The sequence below is a fragment of the Vanessa atalanta genome, chromosome 24, assembly GCF_905147765.1.
Source record: "Vanessa atalanta chromosome 24, ilVanAtal1.2, whole genome shotgun sequence".
In the NCBI taxonomy this organism is placed as follows: Eukaryota; Metazoa; Arthropoda; class Insecta; order Lepidoptera; family Nymphalidae; genus Vanessa; species Vanessa atalanta.
Genome location: NC_061894.1, coordinates 2,240,026 through 2,260,928, shown reverse-complemented (window position 1 = coordinate 2,260,928; position 20,903 = coordinate 2,240,026). Strand labels below are relative to the sequence as shown.

At 41.4% G+C, this 20,903-nt stretch overlaps 1 protein-coding gene across 9 annotated transcripts in view; it reads left to right on the top strand.

Annotated features, from left to right (window-relative positions):
• Window positions 1-20,903, top strand: part of LOC125073351 (dystonin) — a 168,658-nt gene that overhangs the window by 130,774 nt on the left and 16,981 nt on the right. For 7 of the 9 annotated variants that reach the window (XM_047684148.1, XM_047684147.1, XM_047684145.1 and 4 more), the window contains 49 exons: window positions 336-441; window positions 666-737; window positions 951-1,108; window positions 1,363-1,494; window positions 1,888-2,000; window positions 2,420-2,561; window positions 2,960-3,126; window positions 3,206-3,365; window positions 4,111-4,307; window positions 4,728-4,918; window positions 5,105-5,229; window positions 5,339-5,499; window positions 5,691-5,815; window positions 5,934-6,133; window positions 6,315-6,509; window positions 6,598-6,822; window positions 6,920-7,054; window positions 7,166-7,576; window positions 7,745-7,939; window positions 8,179-8,310; window positions 8,694-8,827; window positions 8,970-9,162; window positions 9,293-9,519; window positions 9,718-9,862; window positions 9,980-10,099; window positions 10,283-10,480; window positions 10,560-10,723; window positions 10,993-11,092; window positions 11,216-11,401; window positions 11,646-11,764; window positions 12,032-12,190; window positions 12,290-12,521; window positions 12,636-12,824; window positions 13,082-13,236; window positions 13,651-13,662; window positions 14,286-14,511; window positions 14,667-14,799; window positions 15,373-15,496; window positions 15,690-15,810; window positions 16,167-16,324; window positions 16,531-16,682; window positions 16,777-17,017; window positions 17,087-17,182; window positions 17,309-17,491; window positions 17,927-18,086; window positions 18,612-18,689; window positions 18,801-18,920; window positions 19,139-19,411; window positions 20,693-20,816. In XM_047684148.1, coding sequence (XP_047540104.1) covers window positions 336-441; window positions 666-737; window positions 951-1,108; window positions 1,363-1,494; window positions 1,888-2,000; window positions 2,420-2,561; window positions 2,960-3,126; window positions 3,206-3,365; window positions 4,111-4,307; window positions 4,728-4,918; window positions 5,105-5,229; window positions 5,339-5,499; window positions 5,691-5,815; window positions 5,934-6,133; window positions 6,315-6,509; window positions 6,598-6,822; window positions 6,920-7,054; window positions 7,166-7,576; window positions 7,745-7,939; window positions 8,179-8,310; window positions 8,694-8,827; window positions 8,970-9,162; window positions 9,293-9,519; window positions 9,718-9,862; window positions 9,980-10,099; window positions 10,283-10,480; window positions 10,560-10,723; window positions 10,993-11,092; window positions 11,216-11,401; window positions 11,646-11,764; window positions 12,032-12,190; window positions 12,290-12,521; window positions 12,636-12,824; window positions 13,082-13,236; window positions 13,651-13,662; window positions 14,286-14,511; window positions 14,667-14,799; window positions 15,373-15,496; window positions 15,690-15,810; window positions 16,167-16,324; window positions 16,531-16,682; window positions 16,777-17,017; window positions 17,087-17,182; window positions 17,309-17,491; window positions 17,927-18,086; window positions 18,612-18,689; window positions 18,801-18,920; window positions 19,139-19,411; window positions 20,693-20,816 — 7,864 coding nt within the window. The remainder of the gene's footprint in view (window positions 1-335; window positions 442-665; window positions 738-950; window positions 1,109-1,362; window positions 1,495-1,887; window positions 2,001-2,419; window positions 2,562-2,959; window positions 3,127-3,205; window positions 3,366-4,110; window positions 4,308-4,727; window positions 4,919-5,104; window positions 5,230-5,338; window positions 5,500-5,690; window positions 5,816-5,933; window positions 6,134-6,314; window positions 6,510-6,597; window positions 6,823-6,919; window positions 7,055-7,165; window positions 7,577-7,744; window positions 7,940-8,178; window positions 8,311-8,693; window positions 8,828-8,969; window positions 9,163-9,292; window positions 9,520-9,717; window positions 9,863-9,979; window positions 10,100-10,282; window positions 10,481-10,559; window positions 10,724-10,992; window positions 11,093-11,215; window positions 11,402-11,645; window positions 11,765-12,031; window positions 12,191-12,289; window positions 12,522-12,635; window positions 12,825-13,081; window positions 13,237-13,650; window positions 13,663-14,285; window positions 14,512-14,666; window positions 14,800-15,372; window positions 15,497-15,689; window positions 15,811-16,166; window positions 16,325-16,530; window positions 16,683-16,776; window positions 17,018-17,086; window positions 17,183-17,308; window positions 17,492-17,926; window positions 18,087-18,611; window positions 18,690-18,800; window positions 18,921-19,138; window positions 19,412-20,692; window positions 20,817-20,903) is intronic. The other 2 variants (XM_047684150.1, XM_047684151.1) reach the window with 1 other exon arrangement.

Sequence of the window (20,903 nt, the reverse complement as noted above, 5' to 3'; positions counted from 1 at the left end):
AAATATAGGTACCATAATAGTATTAAAAACTAGAAAATAATGTGTATCGTAACGCACATTGCATACTGTTTTTGTGCACTGCCTCGTTGGTCTAGTCTAGACATAAGGTCGCACATCCAGAGGTCCTGGGTTCAAACCCCATGTCGCAAGTGTCTACACTCTCGTGCCCTGGAAAAACCTGAACTCTTCACAGTGGTGTCGGATTGCCGGATGGAAAAGAGAGCGCATCCGTGTTTGCACACACACACAAGTGCACTATAATATGTCCTACTATCGGGCTGGTCTCCCTAGAATGTTTTTGCTTAATTGAGTTACAATCTGTGCTGTCGTGTCAGCTGAACGAGTCGGGCGCCGTGTACGAGGCGCTGACGCGCGGGCAGCGCGCCGACAGCCCGCACCGGAAGCGGCAGATCTACAGCCCCGCCAGGAGGCACACGCCCAGTTAGTATCGCCGTGCTTTCAATATGGAAACAGAACATGCTCCGATCCATACTCCTGTTTTTTATGTTCTAGATTTGAGTTTGTAATTATTGGTTCTGATAAATTTTATTTTACGTATATTTCAAATCGATAAATAATATACCTATCATTTTCTTTGCTAATAAACTGCACCCGTGCGAAGCGGGCCCGTTTCTAATAAAACTGCACGTTTGTACTCTGCCCAGGTCGCTCGGAGGGCCGCTCCCCGTCGCCCGGCACCCGTCGCCGCACGAGCCAGGACGCCTTCCATCTCGACGGTGAGTGCGAACGTTTCAATGCTCGTAAAGATGACCAATACATATATATTCGCACCCATATCCTAGTAATTTTAACAGAGTAACTTCTGAGTGTCTCGTTGATTTTTCTCTGTAGAATTCAATCTAATTTGATTTAAAACCCATATCTGCACAAAGTATAATTTGATTTGAAAGTCGCAATATTAATTATCCGTCGCGTTATTCCTTTAACAGAATTATCGCCCGTTCAACAACAAGTATCAGAAATCAACAACAGATACGAACTCCTCGGAACGAAATTGACAGACAGACAAACGGACCTAGATTCGACTAGAGAGGAAGTTAGGAAACATCTCGATAGCATCAGAGCTCTAAACACTTTCCTCGACAAGGTATGTATAAGCTCTGTTACTATAGTAGTTTTTTTTAGGAACAGATCTATGAATAGATTAAGTTAGTGATATGATAAAAAAGGTAAGAAAGGCTTTAAAAAATTGAAATGAGGGGTCCACTAAAATAAATTCATAAGCTATTCGTTCATGTTATTTATATATATATATATGTATATATACATATACCTACATGAGATTTTCATATAACGTCCCTTTCAGACCCAAAACATAAAACTTTTGTTAATTTTAACTAGGTTCAGAGACAATTACCGCGCGAATCGGTTCCCAACACCAAGGAGGATGCTGATAAAATCATGAAGCAAGCGCGAGCTGTGCTCGAGGAGATGTATGAGAAGCAGAGCATTCTAGACTCTACCAAAACACAGGTGACGTATCTTCTAATACAATTACTTTCATTTTAATGTCAGATCAGAAAGATTTAACTGTAGTAACTTTTTCTATTATCCTTGGTGAAATTTTAAGACTGACACACATCGCTTAATATAAACTTCGATATATCTGACTATGTTATAAAAAATATGTATCACAAATAGTTGTTTTTTTTTTGTGTAATCACACCGTGAACTGTAAAAAAGTATTTCCACCTTTTAAGTACTTAGGCTTCAAAGAATATGTCTGAGTATCAGAAAAAAAATGGTCTAATTTAATGTCGAAAATGATTTTCATGCATGCTGTCGGCATATTATTCATTACAGTAATTATTTGTTCCTGTTTATAGTTAATACTAAATACTGTTATTTTTCTTCCTTTATCTGTAGGTCCGTGAACTCCTCCGTCGCAAGCAGGCCGTTGAAGGCGCGGATCGCTTACACGATGAGGCCGAAGAGGTGGCCGCCAGGTGGAAGGCGCTACATGACGCTTTTAAAGATAAGTGAGTAGAGCAAAGATACTTTGATATTGATTAATTAACATCATTTATAATTATAAAACATATCACTTTGTATAGTTTCAACCAATCTTAGTTAATTATATAAATAGTTAATGTACCAGTTCATTGAAAAAATAAAAAAAATATATTCATAAAATTAGGTCCCCTAAAGTATTTTTTGTACGGTCTGCGTCACAAACGGGTTAGCATTATGACGTCACGAACATTAAAGGCGCATTTTATTGCCATGTGTTATTTTGTATAGTTTAATAAATTATAAGTAAGAGTACATATTGAAAAATAGTAAAGTAAGTTAAAATTATTAATAATAAACATATTTTTTACTCATTAAATACACAATAAAAGTATTAATTCATTTCGATACCAATGAATTGTGAGTTACCGGGCATGTGTCGCCTCAGGATCCGCGCCATGGAGGAGACGAAGGACTTCCTGGACACGCACGGCAGCCTGAGCCAGTGGCTCGGCGCCAAGGAGCGCATGATGGCGGCGCTCGGGCCCATCTCGTCCGACTCGCGCGTCGTGCACACGCAGGTGCAGCAGGTGAGGCCGCGACTCTTCGTACTTCCTTTACAGTAGTCTATTGCCGAATTCTTAACTAGCTCAGAACATTTCTCAATAGATGTAATACTATCCAACGTGAAAATAATTAATCTACTTGACTTATATTTTCTATTGTTTTATATTTGTCGGCAAGTATTTCAAATACGTTGCGCTAATCAATGACATTTTAAGTTCATAAAACTATGTACACATTCACAATATAAGTAACATGAATGAACGTTAATTTGATAGAGCATGTTTTGACAAGAATCAAAGCGAAAGCTACGCTAATTACTTTTTCAAAGATGATAAAAACATTATTTAAAGTTTTAACATATTTCGTCAACGAATATCATTGAGTGATATACGTGCTCCTCACTCATTACTTTGACATGTAGGTGCAAGTCCTACGAGAGGAGTTCCGTAGTCAGCAGCCTCAACTGACTCACCTGGAGGAAGTGGCGCACACGGTGCTCCAACGGCTGCCCGAAAACGACCCGGACGCGAACAAGCTGAGCCAGAAACTGGAGAGCTTGCAGGACCGTTGGCACGACTTGCTGAACAAGTAAGTAAGACGGCCTCGCGGCGCTAGCGGCGCTCGCGGCGCGGTGTCGAGGCGTGCGTAACCCACCCGGCGGCCGCAGGCTGGAGCGGCGCGCGGAGAGCCTGGGCGCGGCGGCCGACACGTCGCGCGAGCTGGACGCGGGGCTGGCGCGGCTGCGCGGCGCGCTGCACGCCATCGCCGACCGCCTGGACGACGTGCCGGCGCAGCGCGAGCCCGCCGACCAGCTGCGCGACCTCGAGGTTTCTGTCTTACTCGCTTACGTTGCCGATTAACTCCCTTGTGCCTGTAGTTGCGTCTGCTCACACACCCTTCGAACCGGAATACAACAACACCGTGTACTTATTCATATTTGGCGGTAGAATACCCGCTCTGGGTCGTACAACAACTGGCGGGGGCCTCTTCCCTCGTCGGAGGAAAGATTTTAAGCGTATTCCAATACGCTTTGTATATTCTCAGCCTGAAATTAATTAAGCAAACTAAGTATGTTATGCTTTGTAAAATATTAGAAAAAAATTATCCCTAATCAATGCTTTAATATAAAAAGTATATAAATTATACATTTTTGTAGACATACTTTTTGTAGTAAGTAAATGATTATTGTGGGCTATGCCTGTGATGGAAATATACCATCAAGGACTTTTTTGAAGACCATTTTGAGGTGTACAATACTGTAGTACATTATTTTCATCTATCTCGTAGGGGTCAGTCAGCGTTTGCAATGTAAGCACAAAGAAAAGTGTTCATTTACGACATAACTTTAGGAACCTCTAAAGTTATCAGTGTTTCTCTACTAAATTGTGCATGTATCATACATATAAGCCTTCCTTTAGAATCAATCTATCTATTGAAAATTGAATCAAAATCCTTTGTGTAATTTTAAAGATCTAAGCATTCACCGGGAAAGACAGCGGTAAGCGACTTTGTTTTATACTATGTAATGACAAAATATTTTAATAATAATATATGCATAATATCTTCGTCTAGAATTTAGAACGTCAACTGGAAGGACAACGCCCGCTGCTCGCAGACCTCGAAGCGGCCGGAGCAGCACTCGCGGACGTACTCGCTGATCCAGGCGCCAGACAGGACATCCAAGGCAAACTTGCAGCTGTAGCCAGGCAATACGATGCCTTGCAGAGGAAGTTGGACCACAGGAAAGCGGAAATCGAAGCCGCTCTAAAGTAAGAAATTTATATAACATCATTATTATTATTTACGGTTAACACCGTTTCAATTGTTGTCTAATATTATAATAATTGTAAGTAATGTTCTGTACGGTTAAAACGATTAAATGGAAATGTCGTTAATATTGCGTACGAAGCTGATGTGCTAATTTGTATGGCCATTAGCTTATCACTTCTATCAAACTGAGCTGACCATTAGTTATATTACAAATTAATATTATCGTCACACTTTTGTTTCTCTTGTCGGGTCGAATCAAGTGTGATATGATTCGCTTTATATATTAAATAGTATCCAGCCATGTACAAAATTGTTCGTCGAGCATTAAAACTATTCACCTGGAAAAAGTACAGTGAAAACACATTTATCTAAGTAATCAGTGCAACGAAATATACTCAATAAATATGTGCTTTCTTCAGGGATGGCCGTAACCTCGAGGAGAGCGTGTCCCGCACGCTGGGCTGGCTGCAGGCGGAGCTGGCAGCGCTGCCGGGCCGCCTGCAGGTGTCTGCTGACAAGAACAAACTGCAGCAGCAGCTGGCCAAGCACGAGCCGCTCTACCGCGACCTCACGCAGAGGGAGCACGAGATCATCATGCTGCTGGACAAAGGTAACGAACTTCACATTGCTATGAAAACTTAAAACAGTAATTTCAAATAAAATTTTATTTATACTATAATATAGATATACTTGACCTTATTTATAACGGCTTAGATATTAAGTTTATATTCGACAATTGATATAAACAAATACAGTATTTTAAGTTTTAACATTTCTTTTTCTATTATACTATTAGGTCGTGAAATGGAAAAGAAGCCAGCCTTCCAAGGCTTACGCAAGGATCTCGACAGGATCCAGGCCCAGTGGGACAAACTCAAGCGAGAGGCTGTTGACAGATACAACAGATTGCAGACCGCTACGGTTAGATTAATTTACAAATTACTACTACAGATGATGAATCAAAATGTATCTATCTATCTCTTTCTTTCCAAGTTAAATATATCAATAAATATTTTTAAAAAAATTACAGGAACATTGTCGCAAATACAACAAAGCGCAGGAATCATTCCTGCCTTGGCTCTCCGACGCTGAAGACCGATTGGCCAAACTACCACCTCTGGCGTTCACCAAGAAGGACGTCGAGAAACAGCTGCGCGAATTGCAGCAGATTAGAAACGATGTTTGGAAGAGGTCAGTGATACTTTATAGTAGGTTAACATAGAACTTAAATTTAAAATAGTTTCTGTGTCATAATACAAGTTTTTGAAACTCTCATTTGTCGAAAGCTGCGCAAACTCACAATTATATTTATATAATTTTTTAAATGTAATCGATTAAATTATCTTTTAACACTATTTACTAAAAAAAGTTAATATGTTTAGATCCGGAGAGTACGAGAACAATAAAACACTTGGAGAAACTTTCATATCGGCCTGCGACGTGGACCAGGAGACGGTCAGGAAACAGCTTGACATCATGAAGGAGAGATGGGACAGAATTAACAATGGTTTGTTGATTTTTCTCACGTACTACGTCGCTAAAACTAGCGTCGCGAATATTATTTGGAACAATATAATTTTGACTTTGCGACACGTGACGCTAATGCCACCGTCGGTCCGCCGCAGAGGTGCTGCAGCAGGCCGAGTTCCTGGAGAGCACGGCGCGGCGGCTGGGCGAGTGGGCGGAGCGCGTGCGCGCGGTGGAGGCGCCGCTGGCGCGCTGCGAGGAGCGCCTGCGCACCGCGCTCGCCGGCCCGCCCGCCGCCGCGCGCGACGCCGTGGCGCGCCTCGCCGAGCACGTGCACGCGCTGCGGGCGCCGCTGCAGGTGGGCCCGATAGTTCGCTAGGCCAAGCCGGACGGACACCGGCCATTCAGCTGTGCATTCGGCTCGGCAAATTGGACATTTTTTTTTATCATTAATCTCAATGTCGATTACTCAAAGTCTTCCTAATCGATGTGCCCAAAATGAGTTCGTCGCAATCGCTGATCGTTCGTGTCGGGCGCAGAGCGTGCACCTGGCGGCGGACGACATCGTGGCGCTGTCGGAGGAGCTGCGCGGCGCGGAGGCGGGCGCGGCGGCGCGCGCGGCGCTGAGCGACACGGCGCACGCGCTGGCCGAGCGCCTGCGCGAGCTGGAGCAGCAGACGGACGACGCGCGCGACCGCCTGGCCGGCGCCGCCGCCGCCTACTCGCAGTTCCAGGTCGGTGACTCTGCCGCTCGTGACCACGCTCCTCGTTAGAGTGTACCGTGCTTCATATGTTGCTCATAAATCGTAATGCCCCATTCAGGAGAAAGTCAAAGGCGTATCCCACGACGTGTCGGACTTGGAGAAGGAGCTCGAGGGCATGAAGCCACCCGGTCGAGACGTCAAAACCGTCAAGGCGCAGCTGGATGACCTCGCTCGCTTCTACAAGAAGCTGGAGCGATTGGAGGATCTCGTGATAGACTCAGAGAGAGCGGCCGAGTCGTTGGCGGATAGCGGCCACGGGGATTCCGATAAAGCTAGAAATCAGGTAAGCGTCCTTTTAAATTGATAATGAGAGAAACGGATGCTAATTGGTCTTTGTATTGATTTGAAAATGCGGACGTTTATAAAATAATATTTTTCAGGTGGAAAATATCCGTAAGCAACTCGCCAAGTTGGACGAACGTGCGCGTTCTAAGGAACAAGATCTGGAAGATACTTTAAGCAAACTGGAAGCGTTCTACAAAGCTTACGACTCTGTAATGGATGACGTAGATGAGGTATGGATGCTGGAACGATTATATCTAAAATATGCTTCTTTTCTATATAATTATATATTTTTTTAATATTCCAAAATTATTAAGAAACTAATATACGCATTTTTTATCCAGGCTTCGGAACAAATTCGTAGCCTCAAACCAGTTTCGTCAGAAGTGGAACATATCCGCTCTCAGCAGAAGGACTTTGCGGACCTCAAACAAAGTACCCTCGAGCCCTTGGGTCAGAACGTGTCTCATTGCAACAAGATAGGACAGGGTCTCGTGAGGTCAGCCTTGCAGGGTGTATCTACCCAACAGCTAGAGAAAGATCTGGAAAAGATGAACGATAGGTGGAACGCTTTGAAGGACAAGATGAACGAACGCGAACGTCGCCTGGATGTGGGCTTACTGCAGTCCGGCAAATTTGCGGAGGCGCTCGCTGGCCTCGAGAAGTGGCTTGCAGACACCGAAGACATGGTGAACAACCAGAAACCACCCTCTGCGGACTACAAGGTAGTCAAGGCGCAGCTCCAGGAGCAGAAGGTAAGCCTAATATTACAAAACTGATATCAGTTCTCATATTCAAATATTTTATAATAATAGCTTACAGCCATTAAATTACTATTTATATTTTTATTACATATTTTTATCACTTGTATTTTAATAAAATCAAATGTAACACCTGTCACTCAACCTTTCTCTCTCCTGCAGTTCCTCAAGAAGATGTTAATGGATCGTCAGAACTCCATGTCGTCTCTGTTTGCGATGGGCAACGAAGTGGCTGCAGGGTGCGACTCTGCTGAAAGAAAGGCCATAGAAAAGCAACTCAAAGGCCTCATGCTGCGCTTCGACAACCTCACCGGTAGCGCCCAGCAGAGGATGTTAGACCTGGAACAAGCTATGAAGGTAAGCATTCTTATACAATGTATTCTTCTTTCAGTACCAAACCTATTTTCAGAATCATATTATAATTCGTAAAAATACTTTTAAACTATAGTTTTATGAAGTTACTGATATTGAACTCGTATTTAATTTAAAAACATATTTTTTTGAAATTATAAATGTTAAATTAGACAAATTATTAATCGTTATTATTAATATTAAGAATTGAAAAAATCACGTTTTAATTATGGCGAATTTATTAGGTGGCGAAACTCTTCCAAGAACAACTACAGCCACTCGTCGAATGGCTGGGAACCACAGAACGTAAAGTTAAGGCTTTGGAACTTGTGCCCACTGATGAGGAGAAAATACAGCAGAAGATTAGGGAACACAAGGTACGATAGACATTTTAATTATATTTCTTACTTATAAGTATTGAATATTTAAATACTAAATTTTCTATACATCTATGTATATGTTTCATCTGAAGTAAAAATGATTTACATTACAAATACCACAAAAACAGTAATGTAGGATCACGACTTATTGTTCTTGCTCGAGCGCCTGATGGTTTTAAATAGAAACACGAAGCGCTCATATATAAGTTACAAGTTAATTTCAAGTTCACTTTTTAGGTACACCGCTTTGACGGTGATTAGCTATCTTACCGGCATTCAGTTAATACACTTTTTTTTAAGTTCTCCGAATTCACCTGTTTTATTTCGTAAAGCCAGTTAGCCCTTTTATACACAGTTCTAATATTTAATTTCTCGTTCAGCTTCTACATGATGACATCATCACCAAGCAGCCACCGTTCAAGCAGCTGACTGAGACCGCTTCACAGCTGATGGGATTGGTGGGAGACGACGAAGCTACCGTCCTCGCTGATAGACTGCAAGCTGCTACTGATAGGTGAGCTCAAATTTTCTACAGTCTTTCTATTTCGCGAATGTAATCTAAAATCTTCTTTAACTAGGATTTTGTTTGGAATTGGAATTTTCTGAAAGAACTGTTTGTATAAACTTAAAATAAATACCATTTTCCTAATTCATAGGTACCAAGCCCTTGTCGACCACAGTCTCAACATCGGTGAACTACTAGATAACTCCCGCAAGGGACTCAGACACTTGGTACTGACATACCAAGACTTGTCCGCCTGGATGGACGGCATGGAGCAGTACCTGGCCAAGAGGAAGATCCTGCCAGTTCATATGGAGAAACTCCTGAGGCAGATGGATGAACTGGCTGTAAGTATTTCAGTAATTTATTTGTTTTAGAAGATCTTTTCCACGAAATTAGTCTTGTGATTTTTCCAAATGAAGTAGATCATTTTATGTATTTAGAAACGAAATAATATTTCTTAAACGGTTTCTTCAGGAAAAGACCGAAGAAATCGCGTCCAAGCAAGAGGCTGTGGACAGCACGGTGGATTCGGGACTAGAGTTGATGAAGCACATCTCTGGTGACGAAGCTCTGCAGCTAAAAGACAAGCTGGATGCGCTGCAGCGGCGATACAACGAGCTCACCTCGCGAGGTGCTGACCTACTGCGAGTGGCCTCAGAAACTCTGCCGCTAGTGCAACAGCTCTACAACAGCCATGCCAAGTGAGTTCTTGTAGCTCTCCTTAGCTTAGATTTTGTGAATTCTGTAGTCGAACATATCAATACATTGTATTGATGTATCGGTTGAGAGCTGATGACGCATTGATCTTGTAACATGTCTGTTTTACAATAACTCTATGGCGGAGTACCATATCACTTTATTACCGAACTACCTTCTAATGTCCTTGATTATCTTAACAGGTTAACCGATTGGATGTCAAGTGCGGAGACGTGCTTACAGTCAGTCGAACCACGTGAAGAGGACATATTGAGATTGGAAGCTGAGCTACAAGAATTTAGACCTGTTCTGGATAATATCAACCTCGTAGGACCACAACTTTGTCAGGTAATAATAGTCGTCATTCTTCATGTAAAAAATGATGTCCAATATTTTAATGAAAACTTTTCGTAATATTCGACAAATGATCGTTTCAATTTGGCTCACGAGTCTGCCTCTTCCCAGATCTCCCCCGGCGAGGGTGCGACGCACGTGGAGGGCGTGGTCACGCGCGACAACCGACGCTTCGACGCCATCGCGGAGCAGGTGCAGCGCAAGGCCGAGCGCCTGCTGCTCAACAAGAAGGTGAGTCGAGAATAAACCTGCGACAAGTTTTAATACGTTCTGTTTACAACTTATGTTTTGGATTCTTCGATTTCCTATCTTTATATTTTTTATTTTAAAGAGGTCAATTTAATTACTGCTCTAGTCCTTTTTTAATCTATATCACATGTTTAAATGGTTGCACTAACCGTACCGCGTCCGCAGCGCTCGCTGGAGGTGGTGGGCGACATGGAGGAGCTGGTGGAGTGGCTGCGCGCCACGGACGCGCGGCTGCGCGCCGCCGACCCGCCCGCCGCCGACGCGCCCGCGCTGCGCGCGCAACTCGCCGAGCTGCGCCCGCTGGCCGACGACGTGGCGGCGCAGCGCGTGCGCGCCAGGGACCTGCTCAGCCAGGCCAAGAAGGTAGCGCATCGCGGCCGACGAGAACCTACCCGTCCCCAGACCCGAGGGCGCAGTGACTGTAACGTGTCGCATCGAACAGGTGCTGCGCGAGTGCCAGTCGAGCGAGGAGGCGGGCGCGGTGCGCGAGCGCAGCGACGAGTTGCGCGAGATGACGGAGGAGGTGGGCGCGCTGTGCGCCGCGCGCCTCGCCGCGCTCGACCAGGCGCTGCCGCTCGCCGAGCACTTCGCCGACACGCACAACGGGTACGCCTTAAACGCAATACATTGTACAATTTACTCGCTAATCCTTAGACAGCATATCTAATGAGACTCCAGTCATAGTTATAAAGATACACCGTTGTCTAAATAATATATATTTACAACGCAATAAATCTGAAAAATATTTCTGATACAAGTTTTACTCGTCCTGTATATATTGAGTAGATATATTTAAAAATTACAACTAGCACTTGCACTCTACTACTAAATGAGCTACGCGCCTTTACACATTACAATATAAATTATTACGACAGTCTATGCGCGTGGTTGGATGAGATGGAGAAGCAGGTCGGTGCGTTGGCGCTGCCTGCTCTGCGCCCCGATCACATCGCACAGCAGCAGGATAAGAACGAGGTACGATACCAGTAATAGACCACCAATATCTATAAATGCTTTTTTTCAAGACTTGTGTTCAACACCTTTTACGTTTTTTTTTATAATTTATTAATATATCTAATCCAATTTTTACTCGAACAGATGCTGCAACAATCTATCGCCGGTCATAAACCGCTAGTCGATAAGCTCATAAAGACCGGAGAAGCTTTGTCCAAGTTATGCGGGGAGGAAGACGCCGCTAAGGTTCAGGACATCGTGGAGAACGACTGCGATAGATACAATGCGCTCAAAGCTGAGCTCAGACAGAGACAACAGGAATTGGAACAGGTATGTGACAAGGACAACATAACTAAAAAGCAAATTAAATGCTATTTATGATAAACATTAGACCAGAGGATGTCACAAATTATATATTTTACCTAAGTTGTGTTTTAAAACATTTTTTTATCTTTATAAGTTAACTATGTATAATATATTGTCGTTTTACAAATAGAGAAAAAAAGGCATCGGTGCTGGCTCTCTTGGTTTCTTTTTTATTGAATTTTATACAAAGCTCTCGTTGCCCCCGCAGGCGCTGCAGGAGTCGGCGGTGTTCGCGGAGCGGCTGGAGGGCATGGTGCGCGCGCTGGCGGGCGCCGCCGACCAGCTGCAGCGCGCCGAGCCCGTGTCCGCGCACCCGCACAAGATACAGTACGCCGCACGCCGCACGCCCCTTATATATATCGCATACACTACTATCGAACACAAAAAACATTCAAATACAAATTATGTGCAATTCGGTACACGGTGTAATTCAGTCAGTGCAAAAGAGTATCTGCTAAGTTCTTGCCTGCTATAAATTAATTCATTATTCATTATATCATAACTTGAAATAACTAGTTCTTTTTTATTTGATCAAAAACACATAATACCGTATGATGTGATGATGTCATTAACCCCTACTATTACTTTACACAGGGACCAGATCGAAGAGAATAATGCTCTCATTGAAGATCTTGATAAGAGGCAGGAGGCCTACCGCGCGGTACAACGAGCTGCTAGTGACGTAATGGCTAAAGCCAACAAGAGCGACCCGGCCGTACGAGATATCCGCAACAAACTGGATAAACTCACCAAGTTAGTAGGCTCAGTTGCTCAACGTAAAACAATTTCAAATACTCACTTATAGTATATTTTTTCCATGACATATTCACTCAACCTCATGATGTTGCACAGACTATGGGCCGAAGTACAAAAGGCTTCAGGCGAGCGCGGCCAATCGCTCGACAGCGCGCTGGAGATGGCTCGCAAGTTCTGGGAACAGCTGGACACAGTGATGGCCGCATTAGGAGAACTGGCCGACGCGCTGGCAGCGCAACCGCCGCCAGCAGCGCAACCTCTCGCCATACAGGCGCAACAAGTCGCTCTGCAGGAGATTCGACACGAGATTGACCATACCAAGCCAGAGGTAAATTAATAATCATTTTGAGTTTATACAGAAATTCTTAAATTAATTACAGAGTCATCTAAAGTTATAATGGACTTGAATAATCGGTTATTTATTTTGTCGTGTCTAAAATAGGTGGAAAAGGTGCGGAAAACTGGATCAACCCTGATGTCAATATGTGGAGAACCTGACAAACCGGAAGTCAAGAAGCACATGGAGGATCTGGATAGTGCGTGGGACAACATCACTGCGCTCTATGCCAGGAGGGAGGAGAACCTCATCGATGCTATGGAAAAAGCTATGGAATTCCATGACACCTTACAGGTAATATATTATGTAATAAAATGTTTTAACACATCATACGGGTCATAAACAAAGTTGTTTAAAGTTTTATTATATAAATAATTTCCCATGACAAATAATTTGCGAACTCAACATTGTCTGCGCGGAATACGTACGCGATTTTCACTGGGCGTTGGCCAATTATTTTTTTTCGGATAAAAAGAGGTATATCAAACGTATGGAATAAATCTTGAATCTAAAAGTCAAAGAGACTAACATCGTTTCGGGTAATTCTGCAGAATCTACAAGAATTCCTCGACAAGGCTGAGGAGCGATTCTCCCGCATGGGTCCGCTGGGATCCGACATCGACGCCGTTAAGCGCCAGATCGCGCAACTCGCTTCCTTCAAACAGGAGGTTGACCCACACATGGTCAAAGTTGAGGCTCTCAACAGGTAAACATCGTTTCACTAAATGTAAAATATTTAATCTAGTAAATTTATATATTTAATTTAACTTAAAATAAAATAATTTAACAGTGACAATAATTTTATGGTGATGGAAATAACATGATCTAATTAATATAAAATGAATTAAATTTCGTCAGTTTATGGCAATACCAGGAAATTAAGCATATTTCTGTACTTTTTATTTATCCTGTATAAACTTTGATTAAATGTAGAAACCAACCATTAAATTAATTATTATTAAATCCTGATAGAATGGACTAAAACAGTATTTACCATTTACCAAGATCCTTAATTTGATATAATCGTCCGGTACCTGAATAATACATTTTGAAGCAATTCTCCATATTAATCGTGTACTAATTTTTTATGTTCCCCCGCGCAACGATTCTTCTTGAGAAGGAGTTTGATGAGGCAAGAATTATTAATAACAAATTATGAGTGTTGCTTGTGTTCCGTTTTCGTTATAAGTAGCTGTAGTGTATGTCTGATATACGTAAAACAATTACGATAAATTCGCACTGTCAGAATAGAAAATTTCCATATAATATTTTTTTTGTAATTTAGATGTAGAACATAATTTATGGGAAAATGGTCAATATATTATATTTAAAAATAACTTATGTTTTGTTCTGACCGTACGAGGTTATCTATTTCATTCTATATCGTATATGTGTTGTTTTTTTGTGTTCGTTTCTCCTGACTCCTTTATTAACATCCATGTTTTTGTATGCTCTATGATTAAACTTCTCTACTCAGTTACCTAATTAAAACCTAATTATTTCTCTGTGATGTTAATGTTTTATAACTTATAGATTAAATAATAATTAATGCAACTTCTGAAATATAAAAACGAAAATATAAAATATAAATGAACATTTGCATGTCTGCTTTGTAGACTAGTGAACAACTCTGAATTTAAGAAGTTTAGATCGATAATTATAACGCCTATTCAATCATCATTTTCTATCCCCTCAATACTTCCTTTTCTGCCACGCTCTAATATAATAAACGATATAACCATGGCGTCTGCGCAGACAAGCGGCGGAACTGACGGAGCGCACGTCGTCGGAACAGGCGTCTGCCATCAAGCAGCCGCTGGGCGAGGTGAACACGCGCTGGGCGGCGCTGCTGCGCGGCATGGTGGAGCGCCAGCAGCAGCTGGAGCGGGCGCTGCTGCGCCTGGGGCAGCTGCAGCACGCGCTGCGGGACACGCTCGCCTGGATACAGCACACCAGCGACACGCTCGACACGCTTAAACCGGTACGCCAATTGTTTATTAACTTATTATCCACGAGTTAAATAAGTACCGTCAAGTCTCCGATCATAATTTATGTGTGTATCGGTCAAAGAAACACAGTTCGTATTTTTTGAGCGCACATTAGCGCATGAAAATACTGAGAGTGTTCTTCTTGCAGGTGGCGGGCGACCCTCAGATCCTGGAGGTGGAGCTGGCGAAGCTGAAGGTGCTAGTGAATGACATCGCGGCCCACCAGCCCAGCGTGGATTCGCTCAACGAGGCGGGAGCACAACTCGTGCAGCAGGGTACGGGTACGTGTGTGCACTGGGCTGCTTCTAACATCAGATTATAGCTGGAAATGGCATATGTATTCGTATAATACGACCTATACTAAATCATCAAGAATTTTATATAGACCGCGCAATTGCCATTTCTCCTATACTCTGTTCTTATTTCTTATCTATGGGTATAATAATGGTCTCTATAAGATATATTTTTTATTTAAAGTAAACATTGAGGAAAAAACGTCTAAACGTTTTAAAAATTTAATTTTTTTATTGCTAATACCATTACTTTTGTTCAAAAAAATTTATACGGAAATTCGTATATGAAATTTAATACTGGAAATTATAACTTAAAATTCAACTAATATTGGTTTAATCGTACTTATTAATGAGCCTTAATGCTTACGCTTTTGTGTTTGTTTAAATGTGACGTCACTTATATAATAATTATTTACAAACTACTTAATTACCATAAAAGTCGGAAGAAGGACATGAGATACATTTTTTGCTTATAACAATTCTCATGCAATTTATATACCTAATATTGTTGTCTATAAAAAAAATCATTCATAAAGTATAATGTCGCATTCAAAAAAATAGAATCCGACGAAGCCGGTGAAACTGCAGAGAAACTGGCAACACTGAACAGAAAATGGCGCGAATTACAACAGAAGGCAAGAGATCGCCAAGCGGAATTGGAGGACGCTTTGCGAGAAGCTCAGAGGTAAAAACAAAAAATTTAAAATTTTGATAAACATATGAACTAATTAAATAGCAATTGCAGATATAATATATCAGACGCTCAAAGCAATGATACAATTTTTTTCACATAATTCAGGTTACAGTTAATTCTATTTACAATAGTTTGGTAAAAATTAAATTAAATTACGTCTAATGGTGAATACTTTTGTCGACAGCTTCAACGCGGAGATCGGAGATCTATTATCCTGGCTGTCGGAAGTAGACAGCGTGATCGCTGCCTCTAAGCCCGTAGGTGGTCTGCCTGAAACTGCCACTGAACAACTCGAACGGTTTATGGTAAGTCTAGTAAACACTAGACTGTATTTAAAATATAGCAATATAATCTGCTGGATCTCACATGGTATTAGTCGTGTATTTTAGTCGGGCACGTAACAACTTTTTTTTAAGAAAATGAGATCTTTAATACCCGTACAAACACATAAACATTTGGACGTGTGTGTGCACACAAATGTTACTTGCGTCATTCTTATTTTATTGACGTATATACTCTAACCAGTTAATATTATGTAGGGAGTATCTTGTCAAGTAAAACTTTTTTAGAATTTTACATATTATTGATTTTTTCTGACGCAAATCATTTAACTATACTGAGACGTGTAGTTAGTTTAATAACTTTTTTATTCACTCTACAGGAGGTATACAATGAGATAGAAGCAAACCGACCCAAGGTCGACGCGGTTCTGCAACAGGGCCAAGAGTACATCAAACGGCAAGCCAAGCCAAACCCAACATCCCAGCTCCATCTCAACCTGACCAACCTCAAGTCTAGATGGGACAATGTTACCTCTAGGTAAGTTGCATTCACATTGACAGTCTTAGTATGTTTTGACTAAGTCTACTTTTATGAATCGTATTACTTCTAAAACACCTGTAACAGAAAGTGAGTAGGGTTGACAAAAAAAATATTTGCTCATTATGTTAAAAACATATTAGTATTACTCTAATGTTAAATATTTTGAAATATAATTGTACTTATTTATTACTTTTCTGTTATAGAGCATCAGACAAGAAGATCAAACTGGAGATCGCCCTCAAGGAAGCGACGGAGTTCCACGACGCTCTACAGGCGTTCGTGGATTGGTTGACCAGCGCCGAGAAGAATTTAACATCCGCCAAACCCGTCTCCCGAGTGATGGAGACGTTGCTGAGTGAGTAATGTTATTAATAGATAGGACCCGTAAGTTAAAAAGGAAAAAGAGAGCACTCAATCGAAGTAACCGATCGATTCGCACCCGCCCCCAGGCCAGGTGGAGGAGCACAAGGCGTTCCAGAAGGAGGTGTCGTCGCACCGCGAGAGCATGCTGCAGCTGGACAAGAAGGGCACGCACCTGAAGTACTTCAGCCAGAAGCAGGACGTGATCCTCATCAAGAACCTGCTGGTGTCCGTGCAGCACCGCTGGGAGCGCGTGGTGGCGCGCGCCGCCGAGCGCACGCGCGCGCTCGACCACGCGCTCAAGGAGGCGCGCGACTTCCACGACATGTGGTGCGTCTCCGTCGAATGTGTATACGTGCATTCTGTAAAACGAAATACTAATGGCGTGCTTTCGTTCAGGACGAACTTGATGAGCTGGCTGAGCGAAACCGAACAGCAGTTGGACCAACTCAACTCCGAGACGACCGTCAACGATCCCGAAAAGATTAAACTCAGGTAACTTCGAATAGACTTAAAATCATGAATATCTTATCGAAATTAAACCCAAAACATTAAAGATTAATAATAAAAACCTCTCCCTATATAACGTCCTATAATATCATATCTCCCGTTTTATCATAGACTCAACAAACATCGCGAGTTCCAAAAGGCTCTAGCGGCCAAACAGCCAGTCTACGACCAGACGAGCAAGACTGGCAAGCAGCTCAAGGACAAGGCGCCCAAGACGGACGAACCCGTACTGCGAAATATGTTATCCGACTTGAAGACCAAGTGGACGACTGTTTGCTCTAAAGCAGTGGACAGGTAAGAAATTCAGTTAAAATATCATCATTTCTATTGCAATTTAAAATATTTGTTCTGTTAGACATAGGGATACTTATGTTTTGGCTCAAAAGTTATTAAATGTTCAAAGACCATAAAAGTGAATTATTCCCCTCATAGTAATTTAGTTTTTCAAAGTTTAACACGTTTTGAGCCTAGAGGTGAGGCATGTGGAGCTTTTTAATATGTTATAGTAATTCCTTCGCGAGGCAAGAATCACTTTTCGAGAGTTCCTTTTATTAAATTTAATTTTGGAAGGCGGAGTCTGCCCGACTTATTTGCGAATGAGCCATGAGGCCAATGTGCCTTATACTGTCCGACGCCACTTACCTTTCGAAATGAAACACTTCAATGCAAAGTATAATTTATTGAATTATTCAACGTTCGCCTGATCGTCCGTGTCGTTTGCGCGAGCAGACAGCGGCGGCTGGAGGAGGCGCTGCTGTACTCGGGGCAGTTCGTGGAGGCGATGTGCGCGCTGCTGGAGTGGCTGCAGCGCGTGCGCGCGCAGCTGGCCGGCGACGCGCCCGTGCACGGCGACCTGGACACCGTCATGGCGCTCATCGAGCAGCACAAGGTACGAGCGCGCACTTACGACTTTATTGCAATATTTACTCATCGGAACAAAGTTAATTAACAATCTGTAGACGTCCCACTGTTGGACTAAGGCCTCCTCTTCCTTTGAGGGAAAGATTTGGAGCTGATTCCACCACGTTTTCCAATGCAGTTGGTGCTCTATTAGAAATTAGATATATACAGGTTTTTCCTCGCGATGTTTTTTTTTACGCCGAGCACAAGATGTATTATAAACAAACCCGCAATCATCAAATCACATCACAAAATACACGCATTCTAACCACGAGGCCATCTCGTCTGGTGTCTGAGAAAAATACACAACCTTTTTTAAAAATTATTCAATTTATTTTTTTTACAAATTATACAAACATTTTATAAAACTGTCAAAAGTTTGAATAATATAAAAATATAATTTCGGCAGCTTAATTTTATATCGTGAAATAAGCTTACACTCATGAACCTCATTTATACAATAATTAAAGCAAATGAAAGAATTAGTCAATACATAATAAATGATGTTTTACAGCAATTCGAAGAAGACCTACACTCTCGCGAGCAGCAAATGCAATCCGTCCTGAAGACCGGCCGAGATCTCGAAGCTACAGTGAGTTTTAAGCTACTTCTAAATAAAATGAAACGCAAGCAATTAATAATATATATAAATATACATTTTTTAATTTCAAGTTTAATTTACTTGTATATTTTTGTGTCCTAGGTTCCACTAGAAGATGCTTCCAATATCAAACAACAGTGCAACGAACTGAAGCAAGCGTGGGACGCCGTACAAAGCCTCAGCGAAACGAAGGCGAGCAAGCTAGAAGGAGCGTTGAAAGAGGTAAGAACAAAATACAAGAGTATTTCTTTGGAAAATTATTACAATTAATTACTTTATGGTGACATAATGTTATATATTTAATTTTACACCTGATCACCTACCTATTATTGTAAAAACTAAAATATATACCACTCAATATTCCGTACAATCGTTTGAATCATCAGTTAGAGGACACTGTACTTTCCCATATAATATTTCCATGAAATCCACTTTCATAGGCTGAGCGTCTCCACAAATCCGTGAACATGCTGCTCGAATGGCTCTCCGACGCGGAGACCAAGCTGCGCTTCTCGGGCCAGCTGCCGGAAGGCGAGCAGGAGACCCAGCAACAGCTTCTCGATCACGAACGGTTCGCGCGCGAGCTCGCAGACAAGCAGAGGGACAAGGACGACACGATAGCGCTCGCTCACGCCATCCTCGCCAAGGCTCATCCCGACGCGGTGACGGTCATCAAGCACTGGATAACGATCATACAGAGTCGATGGGACGAGGTCAGTGATTCTTATTTGCTTTCTTTTTCTACTATTAAGTTGCACAATCAATTAGTTGCTATACTCGATCATCACTCGATAAGGACACCATCGAGATCGATATACATATGTATATGTATATAATATACAAAAATATTTAGTGTTGTTGATTGGTGGTATAATATGTTATGAGTGGGTAATACCTACCACCAAGTGAAGTAAGATAGTATATTTATTATTATAAATAATAGAATGGAACATTTTAATATACCAGGTAACAGGTAGCTTTTAAAAAAATCGTTTATTATTTATATATAACGTACATAATCCAAAACCTTGAAATATCGGAACGATACATTAAAAGATTGCAAAAAAATTCATTGATAAAAATGTCTTAACCTTAATCGTGATATCTTATCTTAATGATATCGAATTTAATTCTAGTTCTTATTTACTAAATTCACATATCCGTGCTTCTTGTTATATTATATAAAGTGCCTTAAATAATTTTAATATAATAGTTGTAAAAATGAACACAAACTCGTCGAGTGAACCGAGAAAGTTAACGATGTCAGTGTTGCCAGTTTTAAGAATATTTAGTAAAGTTTCAGCGGGACAGGTGATTGATTTTGTTATTTGTCTATGATGTGCAACATGAGATAAGACATAATTTATAATACTTATGCGAGACTTATACTACTAGTATGTTGAAATATTATGAGACTTTAATTAAACAATCGGATACTTTGAGGTTACCGATGTGTTACGGGCTTTCCCGACAGTCTGGGTGATGTTACCCACTTAGCTCTTATTACGCGGAAAAATTGCAATATTCTATGGAGCCGTGTTTCTGTTTACATTATGGATGAGCCAGTGTTGTTATAAGAACAAGGAAAGTAACATGTTAAGCCCAGTGTTTATCAGCACAACAACAATGTACAAAAGTAGTTTATGTTCCTTACAGTATGCTTACATGACACTCTGAAATATATTATAAAATAATAATAAATATATTACATTAAAAACGATTTATACGTTATTATTGATATTAGCAGTGATATATAAAACAACGACTCTCGAATCAACATTTAATTATTTTTTTTCTAAGAAAATAATATTTAATGTCATATACACTATTAAAATTTTTGTTTTACATTTTATTAGCTGAATACTTTAAAATATTCCTTCTTACATCATAATGTACGAGGTTGAGTCCTAGTAAGTTTTGATAAACCTGTAGGATAAAAACTAAAAACATAATATATAGCATAAAGGTATTTAATCGTTCCCAATCTGTCTCAGGTATGGCAATGGGCGATGCAACGCGGTAGCAAACTGGAGACACATCTGCAGAGCTTGAAGGACCTCGATCTGGTTCTGGAAGAGCTACTGCAATGGCTCTGCGGACTCGAGACTACCCTTATAGGTAAATACCGTGAATATTAATAAAGATTATTATTAGAAAATAACTTATTGCCAAAAAATATTTTGGTTCATATAGAATAATTTATAT